The 16,425-nt window shown below is 42.2% G+C and overlaps 1 protein-coding gene across 2 annotated transcripts in view; it reads left to right on the top strand.

The window, feature by feature from the left end:
* Nucleotides 1–16,425, top strand: part of nkain2 (sodium/potassium transporting ATPase interacting 2) — an 87,428-nt gene that overhangs the window by 36,286 nt on the left and 34,717 nt on the right. For both annotated transcript variants that reach the window (XM_030047303.1, XM_030047304.1), the window contains exons 2-3: nt 14,018–14,155; nt 15,778–15,858. In XM_030047303.1, the coding sequence (XP_029903163.1) occupies nt 14,018–14,155; nt 15,778–15,858 (219 nt within the window). The remainder of the gene's footprint in view (nt 1–14,017; nt 14,156–15,777; nt 15,859–16,425) is intronic.

The raw sequence follows: 16,425 nt of genomic DNA on the forward strand, positions 1-16,425 counted from the left end.
GAGAGAGCAGAGCACAACCAGCAGAGAGACAAACAGATCGACAGATATTACATTGTGATATATAACCACATATCATCTGGAATTTTTGGATATCATAATACTGTGATATGGCATATGTGTTTTCTTTGCTTGTCTTTCTTTAAAGGCTGAATTACAGTTAAGGAATGCAGTTTTCTGAACTCATTTGACTTTTCTAGCTGGTCTGTTATTGTCCTCAATGTACTTGGTCATCATATCCATATTACTATTGATCAGATATGTTTTCAGATTTTTTTTTTTTTTTTATCTTCACTTTGTCTTTCATTGTTGTGAAGTGGGTTTGTGCGAATCTGCCACGTTGGATTCAGCAAACACTTGTAATGTCAGAAAACTTCCCTTAATCAACCCCATAAATATGATGAATCCCACCTGCTTGTAAATGAGTGTGTGTTCATGAGACTAATGAATTAGCACCGTTCACATAGACAGCAGGTTCATTCACAAAAATGACATCCAACAGACCTTATATGGACAAACTCACATGTGAGCATGTCAGTCAAGTCATTTATCAGTTTGAAGTGTTGATAAATCATACAGTAATTGAAGTTAACGAGGATAGGATAAATAGAGTACGTCTACATTTTATTGTCCCAATAGGGAAATTCAATCAACAAAACATACAGTAGTCTACATGACATATGTGTGTGACATTTGTCAACAGTGAGATCAATAAAAGCCTCCAACAGCCCTATGTTTTTGCTCTTTTATCCCACTGTGTTACAACCCGACATCACAGAGCCACAGTCGCTTTCACCTCAGTGCCTAATTTAAAAATTTAACATATTAATAGAAGTATGTACAAATGAGCTTTATAAACGATTACTTTACACTTGGAGACCGTATTATTTGCCCGAGGGGGGAAGCTAATATGAGTGGAGGATATGAGATGGGGTGGCCAATATATTTTTTAATTGATTTAATGAATTCATTTGCTTGCTCTTTTTTTATAATTAATGTTTTTTTTTTTTTCTTTTATCCATTACTGAAAAATGCACGTTTTAAGGTGTAGAGAGCCAGGACACTTGTAGAATCAGCCTTTTTCACAGCAGACATTTTGACATTTTGTCAAAAACATGCTGATATCCAAGGCTTTATAATGTTTAAAAGTAGGTGTGGTTGTCCTTCCAGCTAGAAATGTGGGCTTTTCTTTGTGAATTCATCTCTACCCCAGCCTTGCAAAGTTGTTGGCTATTTTTTTTTTTTTTTTTTTTAACAATACACAGCTATCAGCATATCCCATGTCTTAATCAGAAAGTGCTACAGTATAGGTTAAAAAAACCCAAAAAAACCTTTTCAGTAATATTCAAACGGAATATGCTGTTTACCTGTTCTGTACCAAATGTGCAATATTGTCATTTCCGGAACAATCACGACAAATTAGTGTGCATGTAAACATCGTGAGCGAGTCAAAGAAAAAGGAGGAGAAGCCGAAGCAGGCGGCGGGAAAAAAAACATAAAGGAGGGATGAAAGAAATGGAGAGATGAGCAGCTCGTTGGATGCTGTGTGTTTATATTAATTATAATCAGTTTGGTCAATTACGGTCAATAACTGAGGAGCTTACGCTGCAATGCCACCATCAAACCTACAATTATTACTAATGACACATTCGGCTCAGTATCAGCCGTAGGCCACTGGACTGCAGGCAACACACACACACACGTCCAAACACACACACACACACACACACACACACACACACATGTTCCAGTTTGAGGCTGTGTAATGATGGCTGATTGATAGTCTGTCACTTCACACCTGCAGAGAGTGAATTAGCTGTGTCCTCCAGCCATGTGTGTGTGTGTGTGTGTGTGTGTGTGTACTTGTGCGCATGTGTGTGCGTGTGCGCCCATTGTCTGTGCTTTTGTACGGTGTGTATTTGTGCATAAGTATCTGGATATCTGTGTTTGTGTGTCTCAGTGTGTGTATTTGGATGTGTGTGTGTGTGTGTGTGTGCGGTCTATTGTTGTGGGTGCACCATTCAAATTCCACCGCTATAAATAACCTTCCCTCTGTCTGTATTCTTGGATGGGGACAAGCCATCATTTCTGCCTCACAGTTGGAGGTTATTCTTACCTGTTTTTGTTTCACAACACTCCACAACTTCTTTGATTGGGCCAGACACTGAATTTGATTGGTTTATATATTTTTAATGGGCTGCAGCGCATAATGCTCACTTGTGACATCCTGGTTTCAAGTCCGGATCACTGCCCTTGTCACCTGTCACTTTTCCAAAAATACCTGAAAAAACTATCAAATCCTCAATCTAACGCTCTGCCCTGCAGTCAGAGTTTGGTTCCATCAAGATAAGCATTCAAACTGTGTGTTTATGCAGTTATTTATAAGATTATAGGATGGAAAATATATTTATTTAACAAGTAAAATAAGATTTCACACGCAGATAAACACTGCCTGATGACAATCCTTTCCATTTTTTTTTATAGAAAAATTCTTGTAGACATCAAGGCGGACTTGTTTCTTGTTGTTTTTTAGCGAAAGCGGGTTAGCTCCAGCTCACAGGAAACAAAAGCCAAGGGAGAAATAGATAGAGACAGAGGGGCGGAGAGACGCAGACAGATAGAGAGGGGAGATGAGTTGAAATACCAAATCTTTGAAAACTGATTAGCCTGTGTTTCTGACATTTAAATGCCACGTTTACATAAAGGAATGTTTCCTTGGAATATTAATCACTCTCATTAATTTACCGGGAGATGTGAAGTGGAGCCAGAGTGCTGCCGAGGGAGAGAGGGAGAGATGGGAGCCGAGCCGGAGGAAGGTTGGCTTGAGAGATGCAGAAGCAGCGCTGGCACGTGTATAATTGGTAGAGAGGAAACATAATAGCAGATATGTTGAAATGTTGTTGTAATATTGAGCCAAAAGTCTGTCTCCCTTCCAGTTGGACCCTTTGTTAATTAACAGAACAATACTACAGGTGTCTTTATGACCTTCAAAAGGTGATGAACGCTGCTTAGCAAACCGTTATGAGACCACTAACGCGTGGCATAACAAATGACATTTATTTAATAGATGCGTTTATCCAAAGGCGTTTACAGCGCCAGGGGGGGCAAACACTCTCAGCACAGGTGGCACCAGTGGGAATGGAGCCCCTGATTCTTGAGGGTCGTATTTCCATACAGGCGTATAACGCGAGGCGCTGCTACTCGCTGGCAGAGTGACATTTCTGTGACCTCCGGTGATGGATTCCTCTCACCTGCACCCATTTGGTATTTTGGTGACATGCTGCGCACTGAGGTGGGGGGAAAGGTGCAGTAGTGGGTGTGACATCATTAATCCAATGGTGCACTTCTGTTTTGGTGGCATGGATGAATGTGATTTACGCTCGCCAATGCATGTTTTGTTTTTGTTTGAAAAGTGGTGGGGACGGAAATATGACGAGGAGTCCAGTAGATTTCTAGTTGGATTTCCGACATTCTGTAATCGGTGCAGTATACAATGGCTAACATAGTCCCTAACCCTCCATTTGGTGCATTCAAGTATAGGGGTAGGGTGTCCCAGTTCTTGTTGAGATGGAGGGGAAGAGTGAAATATAAACTCTAGATGGAGGGGTAGCAGAAATGCGGAACAAGTGCCAGGAAAGAAGTCCATAAAAAATAGTATATATTCGCACATTACCATGCAAAAATGATAAAGTCAGTAGGGATACCTTAATGAAGCATTGCGGTGCTGTTTTTGTCTGACTCACCCAGACGCAGTTCCCCTCCACTATAATAATACATTTGTCTAATGATGATGTACAAAGTGGTGTCCCATTTCCCAGGCAAAGATTTCAACCCTTAACCCATATTGGGAATTGGGAATTGGGATTGGCCTGCTCAAAATCAATCGCTCACTCACTCACTCATCCCAAAAATGATGCACTCTTTTAAAGGGAAGGAAAAGAGGACAATTCAGGGGGTAATTCAATGCCAGCCACTGCCACATCCACTGATAATACTCATCTCAATCCCGCCCTCTTCCCAAATACGGCACATGCATCTCGTTAGGAAAATATCAAATGAAAAATTGCCCAAAAGTGTTGATCTACCCCTTGGGCGACACAGATCTCTGTTTCGACTCCTGGTGGCCACATGGTGGTCTTATATCTGCCCCAGAAGTTATTTGTCATTTATTTGCTTATGCCATAGTTTGGATAGTTTACCGACACAGACATCAAATTGGTCACATTCCTGCATGTCAAATGAATGGAAAGCACAAATTGCTATTAAATCCTGTTGAGGCAGCGGGGCTTGTTACCGCAGAGTTGGAAAGAAACTTAGAGTTGGCTTTAGGCCGTGGGCCGCCGGGTGCTCATCACAGGTCTAAGTAGCCCTTCTAGAGCTGTAGTGTTGAGACGAGTGATCCTAACGACAGCCAAGGAGTGTTCCTCTTCAGCTCAGCTTTCATTAGCGCATCATCATCTCAATCCATCTCAATAGCATGACACATCATTGTACTTATGGGGTATAGGTAACTGGCTAGAATGGCTACCAGCCTCTCATTAAGCCTGTTTGCATCATAAAATTGTCAGCGCTTAACAATCTGCTGTCTGTTGACCGCGGTGGTCGATATGGCATTATGAAAACATGCAAAACACATAAACAAAATATGTGATTTGCATAGGGATCTACAAGCATAGTATAAACCAAAATATCAGGCTGAAATCAGTTGTATAGTTAATTTAATCCAATATTTTGTTCATCTGCTTAATTGTATAATTGTATAATTGTTATTTTTTTGCTTAAAGCACAATGGAAATTTGTTTACCTGGATGTTATATGAGTCCATATGGTGGTCAGATATCCTCATTAGCCGCTTCGTGTTCCCTGGGCTGCTAATCCAGAATACTGCATTTGTGTCTCTCCACTCACTTCCACAATGCGGCAAAACGCTTGAACGAAAATCAGTCAAATCAGATCAGTGTTTCAATACCATAAGAACCTTCAGCAATTTGAGCAATTTTTTAATGCAGTGTGCATGTTTTTTGATGGCAGTGTATCCCATAGCGTTGAACATGTGGGGCTGGTTATGTGTGGGCTCTTGCCTTAAGGAGCTGCCAACCTGCCTAAAATAATTTCATTAGTATGGATTTCAATGCAGAGTTTTAATGTCTCATGATAAAAAAAAAAAAAAAATGCTGTTTCAGAGGCTTACCCACCCTGCCAAGACTAACCGTCTGGGGAAAACAATGAATACTGATAGTTTTTGGCATGGAAATAATGAAATTTAAAAATATTGAATATTGTCACAGAATATTGTCTTCGGTCCGACATATGGGCGACGGCATCAGCCTCCAAAAAATCTTACTTCATTTGAAACCCAACAGGTGCATAGCCCACCTGGTGCACAGAACCAGAGCACATAGACAGGCTGATAATCTCCTTCATCACCTCAAAATGCCTGTGAGGGTGTTGTCGTGGAAATGTCTGCTGCTTCAGTGTAGATGTGTTGAGAAGTTGGCAGGTTCAACACAGGGCTCAGGGAGGATTCAAAACAACTATTTGGAGAGTTTAGCATGCAGAGCGAACACATCAGCTCGCTGAGTCACAGGCAGCACACCAAGGCTTATTCCCATGAAAGCGCTATCATATGGTTTATGACTACCGCCTTAAGTATACCAGCCAAATGGCTGTTCCACAATGTTAATTTGAGTGGGACTCTCGGTTTTGAGTTGTGTGTAGTCCATCTATAGCTGAGTGGCTCCAAAGACTATTTCCAGTTGGACATTATGGCTATTACAGATATGATTGAAAAGCTGTGATGACAATGAGTGGGCTTGAATGGGGAAATTGGATATTTAACTGAGAGATTTCCACATAAGATCATCATTGTCTCGCTGTATCTCCGCCCTTCGCTCTCTCTCTCTCCTCCTCCTCCTCCTCAGCTATTTGCTCCTTTCCTCCCTCTTCACTCTCTTTTATTTTCCTTCCATTCTTTTCCCTTTCACCCTCTCACTTTGCCCTCCCTCCACCCATCTTCCCTCTCTCTCTCTCCGAGCCCTAAGTAGCCACAAATGGTCCCTAATAGCCTCCAATGGAGATGAATTGATCGTTGTGAGAATTGAATCGATAGGAGATTGCCTCTGCTGTACACAGTGGGATTCTGCGCAGGCAAGCGGCTGTAATTAAGTTAACAATAAACCGCGATCACTTTGGTTTTATTAGGAGAATAAAGTTTATGATGATTGCAGAGACAAATGATGGTTTCAGAATTAAACTAAAAAAGAAAAAAAAAAGGGGCGTACATTTACCTTGATGTGTTTCTGATTTGCTGGATGCTGTTACTCAGCCGCGATGCTCCCCTGTCTGACTCATGCAGCCTTTGTTGGACATTCTCTCACTTTCTCTGACCGTCTTCCTCTGCCCTCCCTCCCTGCTGCTTTTCCATACTTCCTCCTGCCTCCTCTACCATCTCTCTCCAGCTCCTGCTCGCTATCTTGCTCCCTTTTTTTTTTTTTTTAGCTCTCTCTCTGTGTACCTCGTTTGGCCCTTTCCTTTCCTCCATCCCTCTCCCTCCTTCTCTCCCTGTGTGTCGACTATAATGGGATGAGCAGCAGAATTTGATCAGCAGTTTTTTAAAGGTCACAGAAGCAAGCCAAACTCTCCGCCAAGCGCTGTGGGAATGAGGGAGAGGAAAGGATGAGTCTGAGGAAGGGAGGAGGCAAACGAGAGCGATAAAGTCCAACAGCATTAGAGTCAGGGAGGAGGGAAATGAAAAAAAAGATGGAAGGTGAGGAGTAAGTGAATAAAAGAGAGGAGGGAAAAAGAAAAGATAAAAAAGAGTAAATCAATTTTAAGAAGTCATGTTGACTCATAATGAGTCTTTTTTTTTCAAAACAAGGTAAAAAAAAAATAGATCTGTCAGTGGGATGAGATAATCCTATTTGTTTCCATTGCCTTTTTTTTCCAGACATTTCGTGAATCGAGCGTCGTTTGACACTAGTGGGCTGATATGCCTAATTCTGCCTTGTGTCAACATATTTAGGATTTTCTGAAACATGTAAAATTGGATTGGAAACAAACAAACAAAATTATCTCCTCCCACTCGCAGATTTTTTTTCAGTTGTCCGCAGGAAAAAAACAAGAGATTTAAGATGGATAAGATGGAGATTTTTGCAGTGTGACCAAAAACAAAAGAAAGTGCAGTGACGGAGGAGAGAGATGGAGCGATAGAAGGAAGAGAGAAAGGGGGTGGGTGTGAGGGGGGGTGCAGATGAGGTAATTTGCTGTTTTATGACATAAAACAGATTCGGTAACAAATGAACGTGCATTAAATATGCAAGAGAGGAAAAGAAGGAGGAGAGGAGGGAAGAAAGAACAAAGAGGAAGGGAGGAAATTAGAAGATCGGAGAGGTAAAGAAAGAGTGGGCAGTGGAGGATAGAGGAAGGTAGGGGAAGGAGGGATAGAGCGAGGGTGGGACAGAGAGGAGAAGCATTTTTATCTCTCGCCCTTTGCCTCTCTCTCATCTCTCTCTCGTTCCTCAGTAACTGTCATCGTAATCAGCTCTCCATCTCTCCAGGCGCTCTCTTCAGATCTCTCTCGGCCTGTCTCCCTCTCCCTCTCTCCCTCTCTCCCCATCTTTCTCTCTCTGTTTCTCATTCTCTCTCTTCTTCTTCTTCTCTCGGAGATAAAACACATTTTCCCAGCCGGTTTTATCTCTCTGTGGTGTCTCGTAATGGCCAGACAGAGCAGCTGCCTCACTGTCTGGAGTAATCATAATTCCTTGATATCTCTGTATCGCTCATTATCAAAGGGCTCAAGTCCTTCCCAAACTCACTGAAGACCCCCCCCCATCCCCCTTCCTCCCCCCTCCAATCCCTCCATCTCTCTTCCAGTCCATTCCCTAAGTGCTTGAGTATGAGTGTGAGTCACTCCCAATCATTACTGCTCAGTGTGTGCAGTGTGTGTGATTGTTTGTGTGTGTGCATTGTGTTCATTCTGTTCTCTTTCTCTCTCTGATGTCTTTTGGAGTTGGGCTGGAATACACACACACACTCACACACACACACGCGCATTTTTCAGAATCCCTTGGACCTCATGTTTTGTTCTCTTTGTTTGGTTGTTGCTCTGCGTCTTGATTCTCGTGGTTCAGTGTTAAGCGTGTTTGATATGTGGTGGTGATGGCTTTTTGCACCATCTGTACAATCTATGCAATTTAAATGCACTAAACTGAAACTAAAAATTTGATTCTGTGATTTGACAGTATTCACACTTTTCCATCGAATTGAATCACAATCAAGCACGTGTTTCACTGCTGGTGTCCCAGGGGTACGGCGTATGACGGGTGAAGACAAACTGTAGGAGGAGAGAGTGCGTACATTTGGTTGAGGATGGTGCTTGAGGAAATGTTATTAGGTTACCACAGCTGACAAGGTGAATAAATTGGGGAGTTTGTTAGGTTTCTGCTTGGTGGAAAGTGTGAAAGTTATTCAGAAATTTCATATCAGTGTTTTATCACATGTAGTGGTGGACTGGGGTAAATAACTAACTAAAATCAAGAGGAGTCTTTGTTTGGGTAGGTGTGCATGCACTCACCAGAGCCAGTCAGCTAAACAGGTTTTGTAACATCTTGTATACAAGTTGACATTTTGGCCTAAGGGAGGTGCTAGAGGAAGGGTCATGGGGTCAACAAATAAAAAGGGTGTGTTACTTTGAATGCATGAGTCAGGGACGGTTTTTGCCATGGGCAATGTGGGCAACCGCCCAGGGCACAATCTACTTGGGGGCGCACGAGCACCCTCCAAAAAAAAAAAAAGAAGAAGAAGAAAAGTGCGTCCTCAAAAAAAGTTTTCTAGACTACCATATTGACCCGCATAAAAGATGACCCTGATTTTAAGACGACCCCTCTTTTTCAAGACCTTTTTTATATGGACAAAATCTTGTTTGAATAAAAAAGCCACCGGCCTGCATCAGGCGGGTCGGCCGCGGCACCGGTTGGTACCGCGCTCACCCGGTCAGGTCTGCCGGATGATAGGTGAGCGGCCGGTGCCACGGCTGACAGGCACCGCGGTAGGAGTAGTAACATGGAAGGGCGCAAGCCAGTAATTTCGCCTAGGGCAGCAACATAGGCAGAACCGCCACTGGCATGCATGAGTGAGTGCATGAATTTGCTCAGCGAATTTCATGGCAATATACCCAAAAGCTTTTGAAATATCACATTTGATATTCTAGCTAAAGGGTGGCGTCAGAGGAAATGTAATAGTGTCACTGTAATTGACAGGGTTCATCCTCTGAGGAGCATCAATGTTCTAACCAAAGTTCATGGTAATCTGTTGTTGACGTATTGTGTACCAGCCAGTTGTTTTCTGCATGGTGGTGCTAGAAAAAAGTTCATGAGGTCACCAAAACTGACAGGGTTCATCCTCTGGGGAGTATGAATGTGCTCATTAAGTTTCATAACAATCTGCCTGGTAGTTTTCAATATGTGTCATTTGAGGAAAGAGTTGGACAGGCTGACTAACACAGGCAAGATGATGCCAAAGGAGCAAAAACTGAATCCTTAAAGAGCCAGCCATTTTTTAATGCCACAACAAAATGAAAGTACCTGGCTGGAATAATGACACGACAGGGAGAGATTCCCAGTGAGGAAAGAGAACAGGACAATGATGGATGTGTTGTTTCTCTGCAGTCAGCCTCTTAGCTGAGCGTCACGAAAGCTCACACTTACAGGAACATGAGCATCAGTGTATGGAGGTGGAATAAACAGGAGACTCTATAATGTTTTTAATTAACATGTCATTATGATATTTATGATATAACATATTCATGTTTTTTTTTTTTTTGGTGCAGTATGGTAAAACAGTATGGAAAATGACATGTCATATTTATGTGAGTAATGAGGGATGATAACTACATATTTCAAAAACGTCAAACAAATAGAGAGGTGAAGTCCCTTCCATTACGGTGCGACCGTAGTTCAGAAAAAATATGTACTGTAGTCACTGATGAGAGACAAATGATTCTTTAATGCCGTTTGAATGATGCTGTGAATTACTCTTATGGTATTTATCATTTTATATCACCACAAGCTTCCTGTTTTGAAAAATTAAGTGTAAAAATAATAAAGTACCATTTTAGTTTTAGTGAAAGTCACTATGAAACACAGGCATCGCATTGACGTTAGCCTCAGTGGCTTGGGGAAGCTTATGGAGAGAGAGAGTTAATGATGTCACTTGACTTTTGGGTGTGTAGTCTTTCTAATTACATGTTTTCACAGCCGTATACTTAGCCGTATGTTAGTGATAATAATAAAAATTGCAGCAGCTCCAGTATTCTTAAACAGCCGTCCTATCCATATCAGCAAACTAACAGCTCTCCAATCAGCAGTTACCAGCGTTGCATGTTCATACTTGACAAATCCTTTCTTCTAAACAGTGGAAAATGCTCTGTGTTTTTACACGCACGGTACATGCACAGGTACAAACACAGAGACCACAGAGACGAGTCAAACGTTAACATCCCCCCCTTCTGCTCTGGTGCTGTGAAGCAGCGGCGTTGGAATGAACATCTCTGTCGGCAGCATCAAAGCTCGTCGTAGCGGATCCCAGAAGACCTCGGCTAGCCAGCTCCACCTGCACACCGCCAAGGCTTTCATCAGCTCCTCACATCACAAAAAAAAAAAAAAAGCCCTGCCATATCTGCAAACACGGCTGCTTCCACCAACAGGCTCCATGCACTTCTCTCTCTAACTTTCATCCACCCAGAAAGAAGATGTTAAAAGCACAGTCGCTGAATGGCTGGCTGATTTCACACTCCGTTTTGTCGCTCGGCATATGCAAAGAATGCTGGGAGTTTACGGCGGGGGTGGTGGTGGTGCTGGCGGTGTGTGTGTGTGTGTGTGTGTGTGTGTGTGTGTGTGTGTGTGTGTGTGTGTGGGGGGGGGGGGGGGGGGGGGGGGGGGGGGGGGGGGGGGGGGGGGGGTGCACGCCGTCTTTTGTCTCCCACTCCCACTCTCCCACCAGTCCCTTTATTTTTAAAATGACGACGCGTTGAGGCAGTCAGCTGAAGTCAGTGGTTTTTGCTGAGCCATGTAATGAGAATTTCACTTGAGAAGGTGAGTGCAGGGCAAAAGAACAGATGGTCAGGTTTTTGAATTTGAGTTGTTTTTTGTTTTTTTTTTTTTGTTTTTTTTTATTGGTGTCTGTGTTAAATCCATGTTGGAGCAATGAGCTGTAGCAGAAAAAGAGCAGTTTTAGCTGACTGGCCCTACTATTGACTGAATAGACATCCCTTGTCATAACTCTGACAAATCAATATATATGATTGGATGTTGCCTATAGTGTACATACAAACTCTCTCTGTCCTCCTCTCATCCATTTATGTCTGTGTGTGTGAGTTTTTTTAATGTGTGTGTGTGTGTGTGTGTGTTCAGGCGTGTGTTTTTGTGTCCCAGCTGGAGTGAAGACTGTTTATATTATTGATGATGAAAGAGGGGTCCCTAGGGGTCTCAGTAATGGGCTGGGAGGCCTCTGACTTCTAATAATGGCCTGTGTCTGTGAGTGAGACACACACACACACACACACTCACACACACACACACCCACTTATACACACAATTGCAGCATTATAATCCTGAATGGGAGGACACGCTTGTACATAATTAAATGAAGCCTATGCACAAAGAAACACACATACACATACAGAGAGACACTGTCCCGCACATAAATGAACACACACATAAAGAAACACATGGACACACAATGACACACACACACGCACACACACACATATGCATGCTGTGGGGCCAGCTGAGCCCTTGTGTCCAATCACAGCAGGTGCTGTCAAGTGCAAGCACAGCAGACCTGCCCTGACATGGAAACACACACACACACACACACGCACACACACACACACACACACACACACACACACACACACAATAAACACTGCAGCCTGTGTATTATGGAGATGAGAGTGACAAATGTGTATACATTTGTGTATCCACCCATTTGTGTGTGTGTGTGTGTGTGTGTGTGTGCGTGTGTGTGCGTGTGTGTGTATTTGTGTGTGTGTATACCTGCTATTTGGCCATGGAAGGCTGTAGTGTTGCCATATGGTCTCACATTAGGACACTCTAAATGCAGCCATCCAAGTGTGTGTGTGTGTGTGTGTGTGTGTGTGTGTGTGTGTGTGTGTGTGTGTGTATGTATGTCTGTGTGTATACAGCTGAAAGAGAGTGAGGAGATGCATGTGTTTGAGAAATAAGAGAAAAAGTGACAATAACGGAAAAAGCCCTAGTGTTAGTGTTCATTGTGTGTGTGTGTGTGTGTGTGTGTGTGTGTAGAAGGTTCTATTTGATAGCTGAAAACAGTAAATGTATCTGCTTTTACACAAAGTCAGTGAAAGTATCCCTGTCTTTTGTTTTGTCTTTCTTTCTTTCTGTCTTTCTGTCATTCCGTCTTTCATCCTTTCTTTGTCTGTACCTTCTTTGTTTCCAACTCTCTCTCTCTCTCTCTCCCTCTCTCTCTCTGTTAATATACTTAGCAGTGCCATATCATGTGCTGTGTTGACTTCATTAACTATCTCAGCATGAAGCGACAGTGACTGAATCATAATACATTCACTCAAACACACACACACACACACACACACACACACACACACACACACACACACACACACAGCCTGGGGGGCATGTCAGTGATGCATAGATAACAGACAACACTTTCCTTCATTATGATAAAAGCTTCAGTTGTAAACATTGGCAGTTTGGTGGAAAATCAGGCAACATGCAGCCTTTTTCAGTGATGCAGTGGTAAATACAAATGACAAAAAGATAAATCAGTCCAGGTAATCATCATCAGCTGAGCAACTCCTGTTGCTATATCAAATATATATATTTGATATTTTCAGGAAAAAAAGAACTCTCCTTAAAATTGTGTATCCTCATATAACTTCATTCAGATTGCATGGTGCATATAGCTAATGCAATTTTGTTGGAACTACTTGTAGTACAATGACAATAAAGGCTATTCTATTCTATTCAGATTGATAGTACTTACATGTGCACTATTCAGTTTCATCTGACCACTAGATGGGACAAATTTATATATAAACCAAAGATACTCCATTTTCTTACCGCTGGTGAAGGTTTTAAGAAAATGGAATATATTACCTGTCTCCTAAGTGGGTGTGGTCATCTTGTTGTCTTCTCATCTGAAAAATATCAAGTCAGTGTCACATGTTGGGATGACGTGTGGCTTGTCAAAAAAGCATCCAGTATTTACTTCAGTGACCATGGAACATAAAAGGCAATGATCAGCTTTTACTCAGGTGTGTCTTTTTCCATTGGCGTGAACAAACTCAGGACCTGAGGGAAGGTGGTGTGTGTGTGAGTGTGTGTGGTGACTTGGAGTTGGACCATCTTGCTTCTCAGCCATCTCTGTAAACAGCGGGGAAGCGGCAGGAGGAGCTCGAGTATGACGTGGACTTTGGCAACAGGCATTGCAGAGATGGGGAAGAGGCCTAAAACCAGCATCATGGCTGGTCGGCACGAGTTGGTTTATTTCACTCTGCCTCCAAAAGTCTCCACTATGCACTCATCCGTGTCAGGATTGTTAAGTGGTTTTCAAATCGCATAGCGCCGTTTTCACATAAATTTATGCTATTAAGGCTACGTTCATGCAGCGGCTGGACGTGACCTAATTCTGATTTTTTTTTCCTCTTATCTGATCTTTTTGATTTCACTGCTCACACTCATCTTGGTATGTGACTCCTGTCTGACATCAGTGTGAACAGATCTGTACCATGACCCCACATTTACAACAAGCACATGGCTGAACAACAGAAAATGTCCTTTTCACAACAGCCCGTCATCACAATTAATAAAATAGTGGTGCAGGCATGAATTTCATGGATCTCCATCAGCGATGGTGCTCCAGCCATGAGAGCCCACTGCTGTCAAATGAATTTAAAGGAAATGTCTTCTTCGATAAGTGCTGCTTCCCTTTAATTTACCGTGTGAATGCCTCTCTCCTCCTGCAGGTCAGCGTGCTGGAGCGGCAGGTGATCGACTTCCTGGGCTACCAGTGGGCTCCCATCCTGATCAACTTCCTCCACATCATCATCGTCATCCTGGGACTGTTTGGTACGATTCAGTTCAGACCTCGATACGTCACCGGGGTGAGTTCAGCACACATACACACACACACACACACACACACACATGCACATGCACAGGAAACAGCAGTGTTACACATCCTCTGCCCTAGATCTAGAGACAGTCTCATTAGCTCACACTCAGCTCCCTGCATTAGAAAACTGAGTTATGAATAATATTGGAGTACATTACTGCTATTACTTTGTAGTGTCAATTAAGGTTTCCTTTTTTGTGTTTTACTTGAACTGAGAACAGTCAGACTGAGAGTTTCATGACCCTATCAACCATGAAAAAACATTCTCAGTCATTTTTGGCTCAAAAAGAAAGGAAAAAATAAATGCATGTAATTTGCCCTCATTCCATTTTTCATTGCACCTTTAAAAACATTCTTTAGAAACTACTTTTTAATCTTGACTGCAATGTTGTTTTTTATTAAAGTCTCATCTATTATTTTATTTTTTTATAATCTAAATACATATTGAAAGCTTGTACAAAAATAGCAGTTGTCATTCTGAATATAAGGCAGTTTTGATTAATTAATTTGAAGCCTACAGTACTGGATAGAGGCAGAAGATATTCATCTGAGAGTTATATACTATATTCTGCATTGCAGTCACATTTAATTGTCAACATGATGACCAAAATGATATCTAAGTATTAAAATTCTATATCATTTTGTATCATACCAAACTGTGATATGTTGCTTTTTCACTGCAGTTAGAAAAACCCTCCCCTCACAGCCCATAATATGATATTCTTTATAACAGCTTAACAACCGCTGCTCTCTCCCACATGTAAAATGTATCATAACTGTGCATGTGACTCATTCATATCATAGATAATGATGTGCAAACTATCAAAAATGCATGCACGTAACTGCAAAAACGACCCAGTCTTCATTCATTTTTTTCAAAAATGGTCTCTAAGCAAGTAAATAAATGAATGAATAAGTAAATGAGTAAGTAAATAAATATTTTCTTTAACTAATTAAAAGCTTTTACTAGTGATATTGCGTGGGAGGAAGGACCTGCTACATTGGCAGCTTGGCAAGTTGAATTATCTGTTTCTGATTTATATCTCAGACAGCTGATAACATAATAAATCACATTTCATAAAGCTTTGATGAGCTCCCACACAGTCTCCAGGCTGATGTAGGCCTGCGCACAGCCCTCCCACACACCAAATCCCCACCCCCCTCTCCCAGACACACACACACACACACACACACACACACACACACACACACACACACACACACGCACACAAAATATTTAGTGAGGATATTCAGATAATAAAAGGGAATGAGCAGTTTGATCTAAGCATCTATTTCTGCCTTCCTCCCTCACTTGTATCTCTCCTTCCCTCCCTTTTCCCTGCATCTCTGGTTTTATTCGGTTGATTGGCTGCAGGTTTTGCTGCTGTTTTTGTTTCCCTGAACAACATCAAAAGTGAAGCCTCTTCCTGTCTTTTTTATCTCATCTCGCCCTCCTCAAATGCGAGACGCGAACAAGCTTTTTTTTAATTCTACAACAAAGACCTGTCAAATACTCCCTGCCTCTAACTTCCCTCCCTCTCCCTCTCCCTCTCTCTCTCTCTCTCTCTCTCTCTCTCTCTCTCTCTCTCTCTCCTCTCTCCCTCTCTTTAGTATGCGGCATGGCTGGTGGTGTGGATGACCTGGAATGTTTTCATCATCTGTTTTTACCTGGAGGTTGGAGATCTGTCCAAAGTAAGATAACATTTCCCTGAATTTTTTCTGCATTCTGGGTGCATTTTGAGAGCGGCAGCTAATATTACTTGACTACCATTAAAGGCTCATTTATGCTCAACGGTAAACCCATGTATGGATACAGACAGAGCCCTCTGCAGGTACTCTGCACCCATTTCGTCCATATTTGTGCACGATTTCAGGAAGCTAACATACAGACGAAATGGTGCAGTACCACTGGAAATCATGGTGGTGATTTCCAGTGGCCACAGTGTGGCCAGTAGTTCAAGTGAGACCAGTCTATCATTAATAACATTAGAGAAAATAATTCTACGTCCTCCAGTTGCAGTGTATGATTGCCGACAATGCTGCCTCTGCTTTTGCCTCTTTCTTAGCAGGTACATTATTATGACCTCCTCCACTGCCACCATGTTTGCTGTTGTCAGAAACTTTTGTCTAGAGGTCTTCGCAGGTCCAGAAATTCATCCCCGCACCAAAATAAAAAAAGACCTGGAAAAGTACTACCTGTAACCGAACCAGCCCCATCTATGATTTGAAAGCTGGGACCCGGACCCATTCCGAACCAAG

This window comes from Myripristis murdjan, chromosome 24, assembly GCF_902150065.1.
Source record: "Myripristis murdjan chromosome 24, fMyrMur1.1, whole genome shotgun sequence".
Lineage (NCBI taxonomy): Eukaryota > Metazoa > Chordata > Actinopteri > Holocentriformes > Holocentridae > Myripristis > Myripristis murdjan.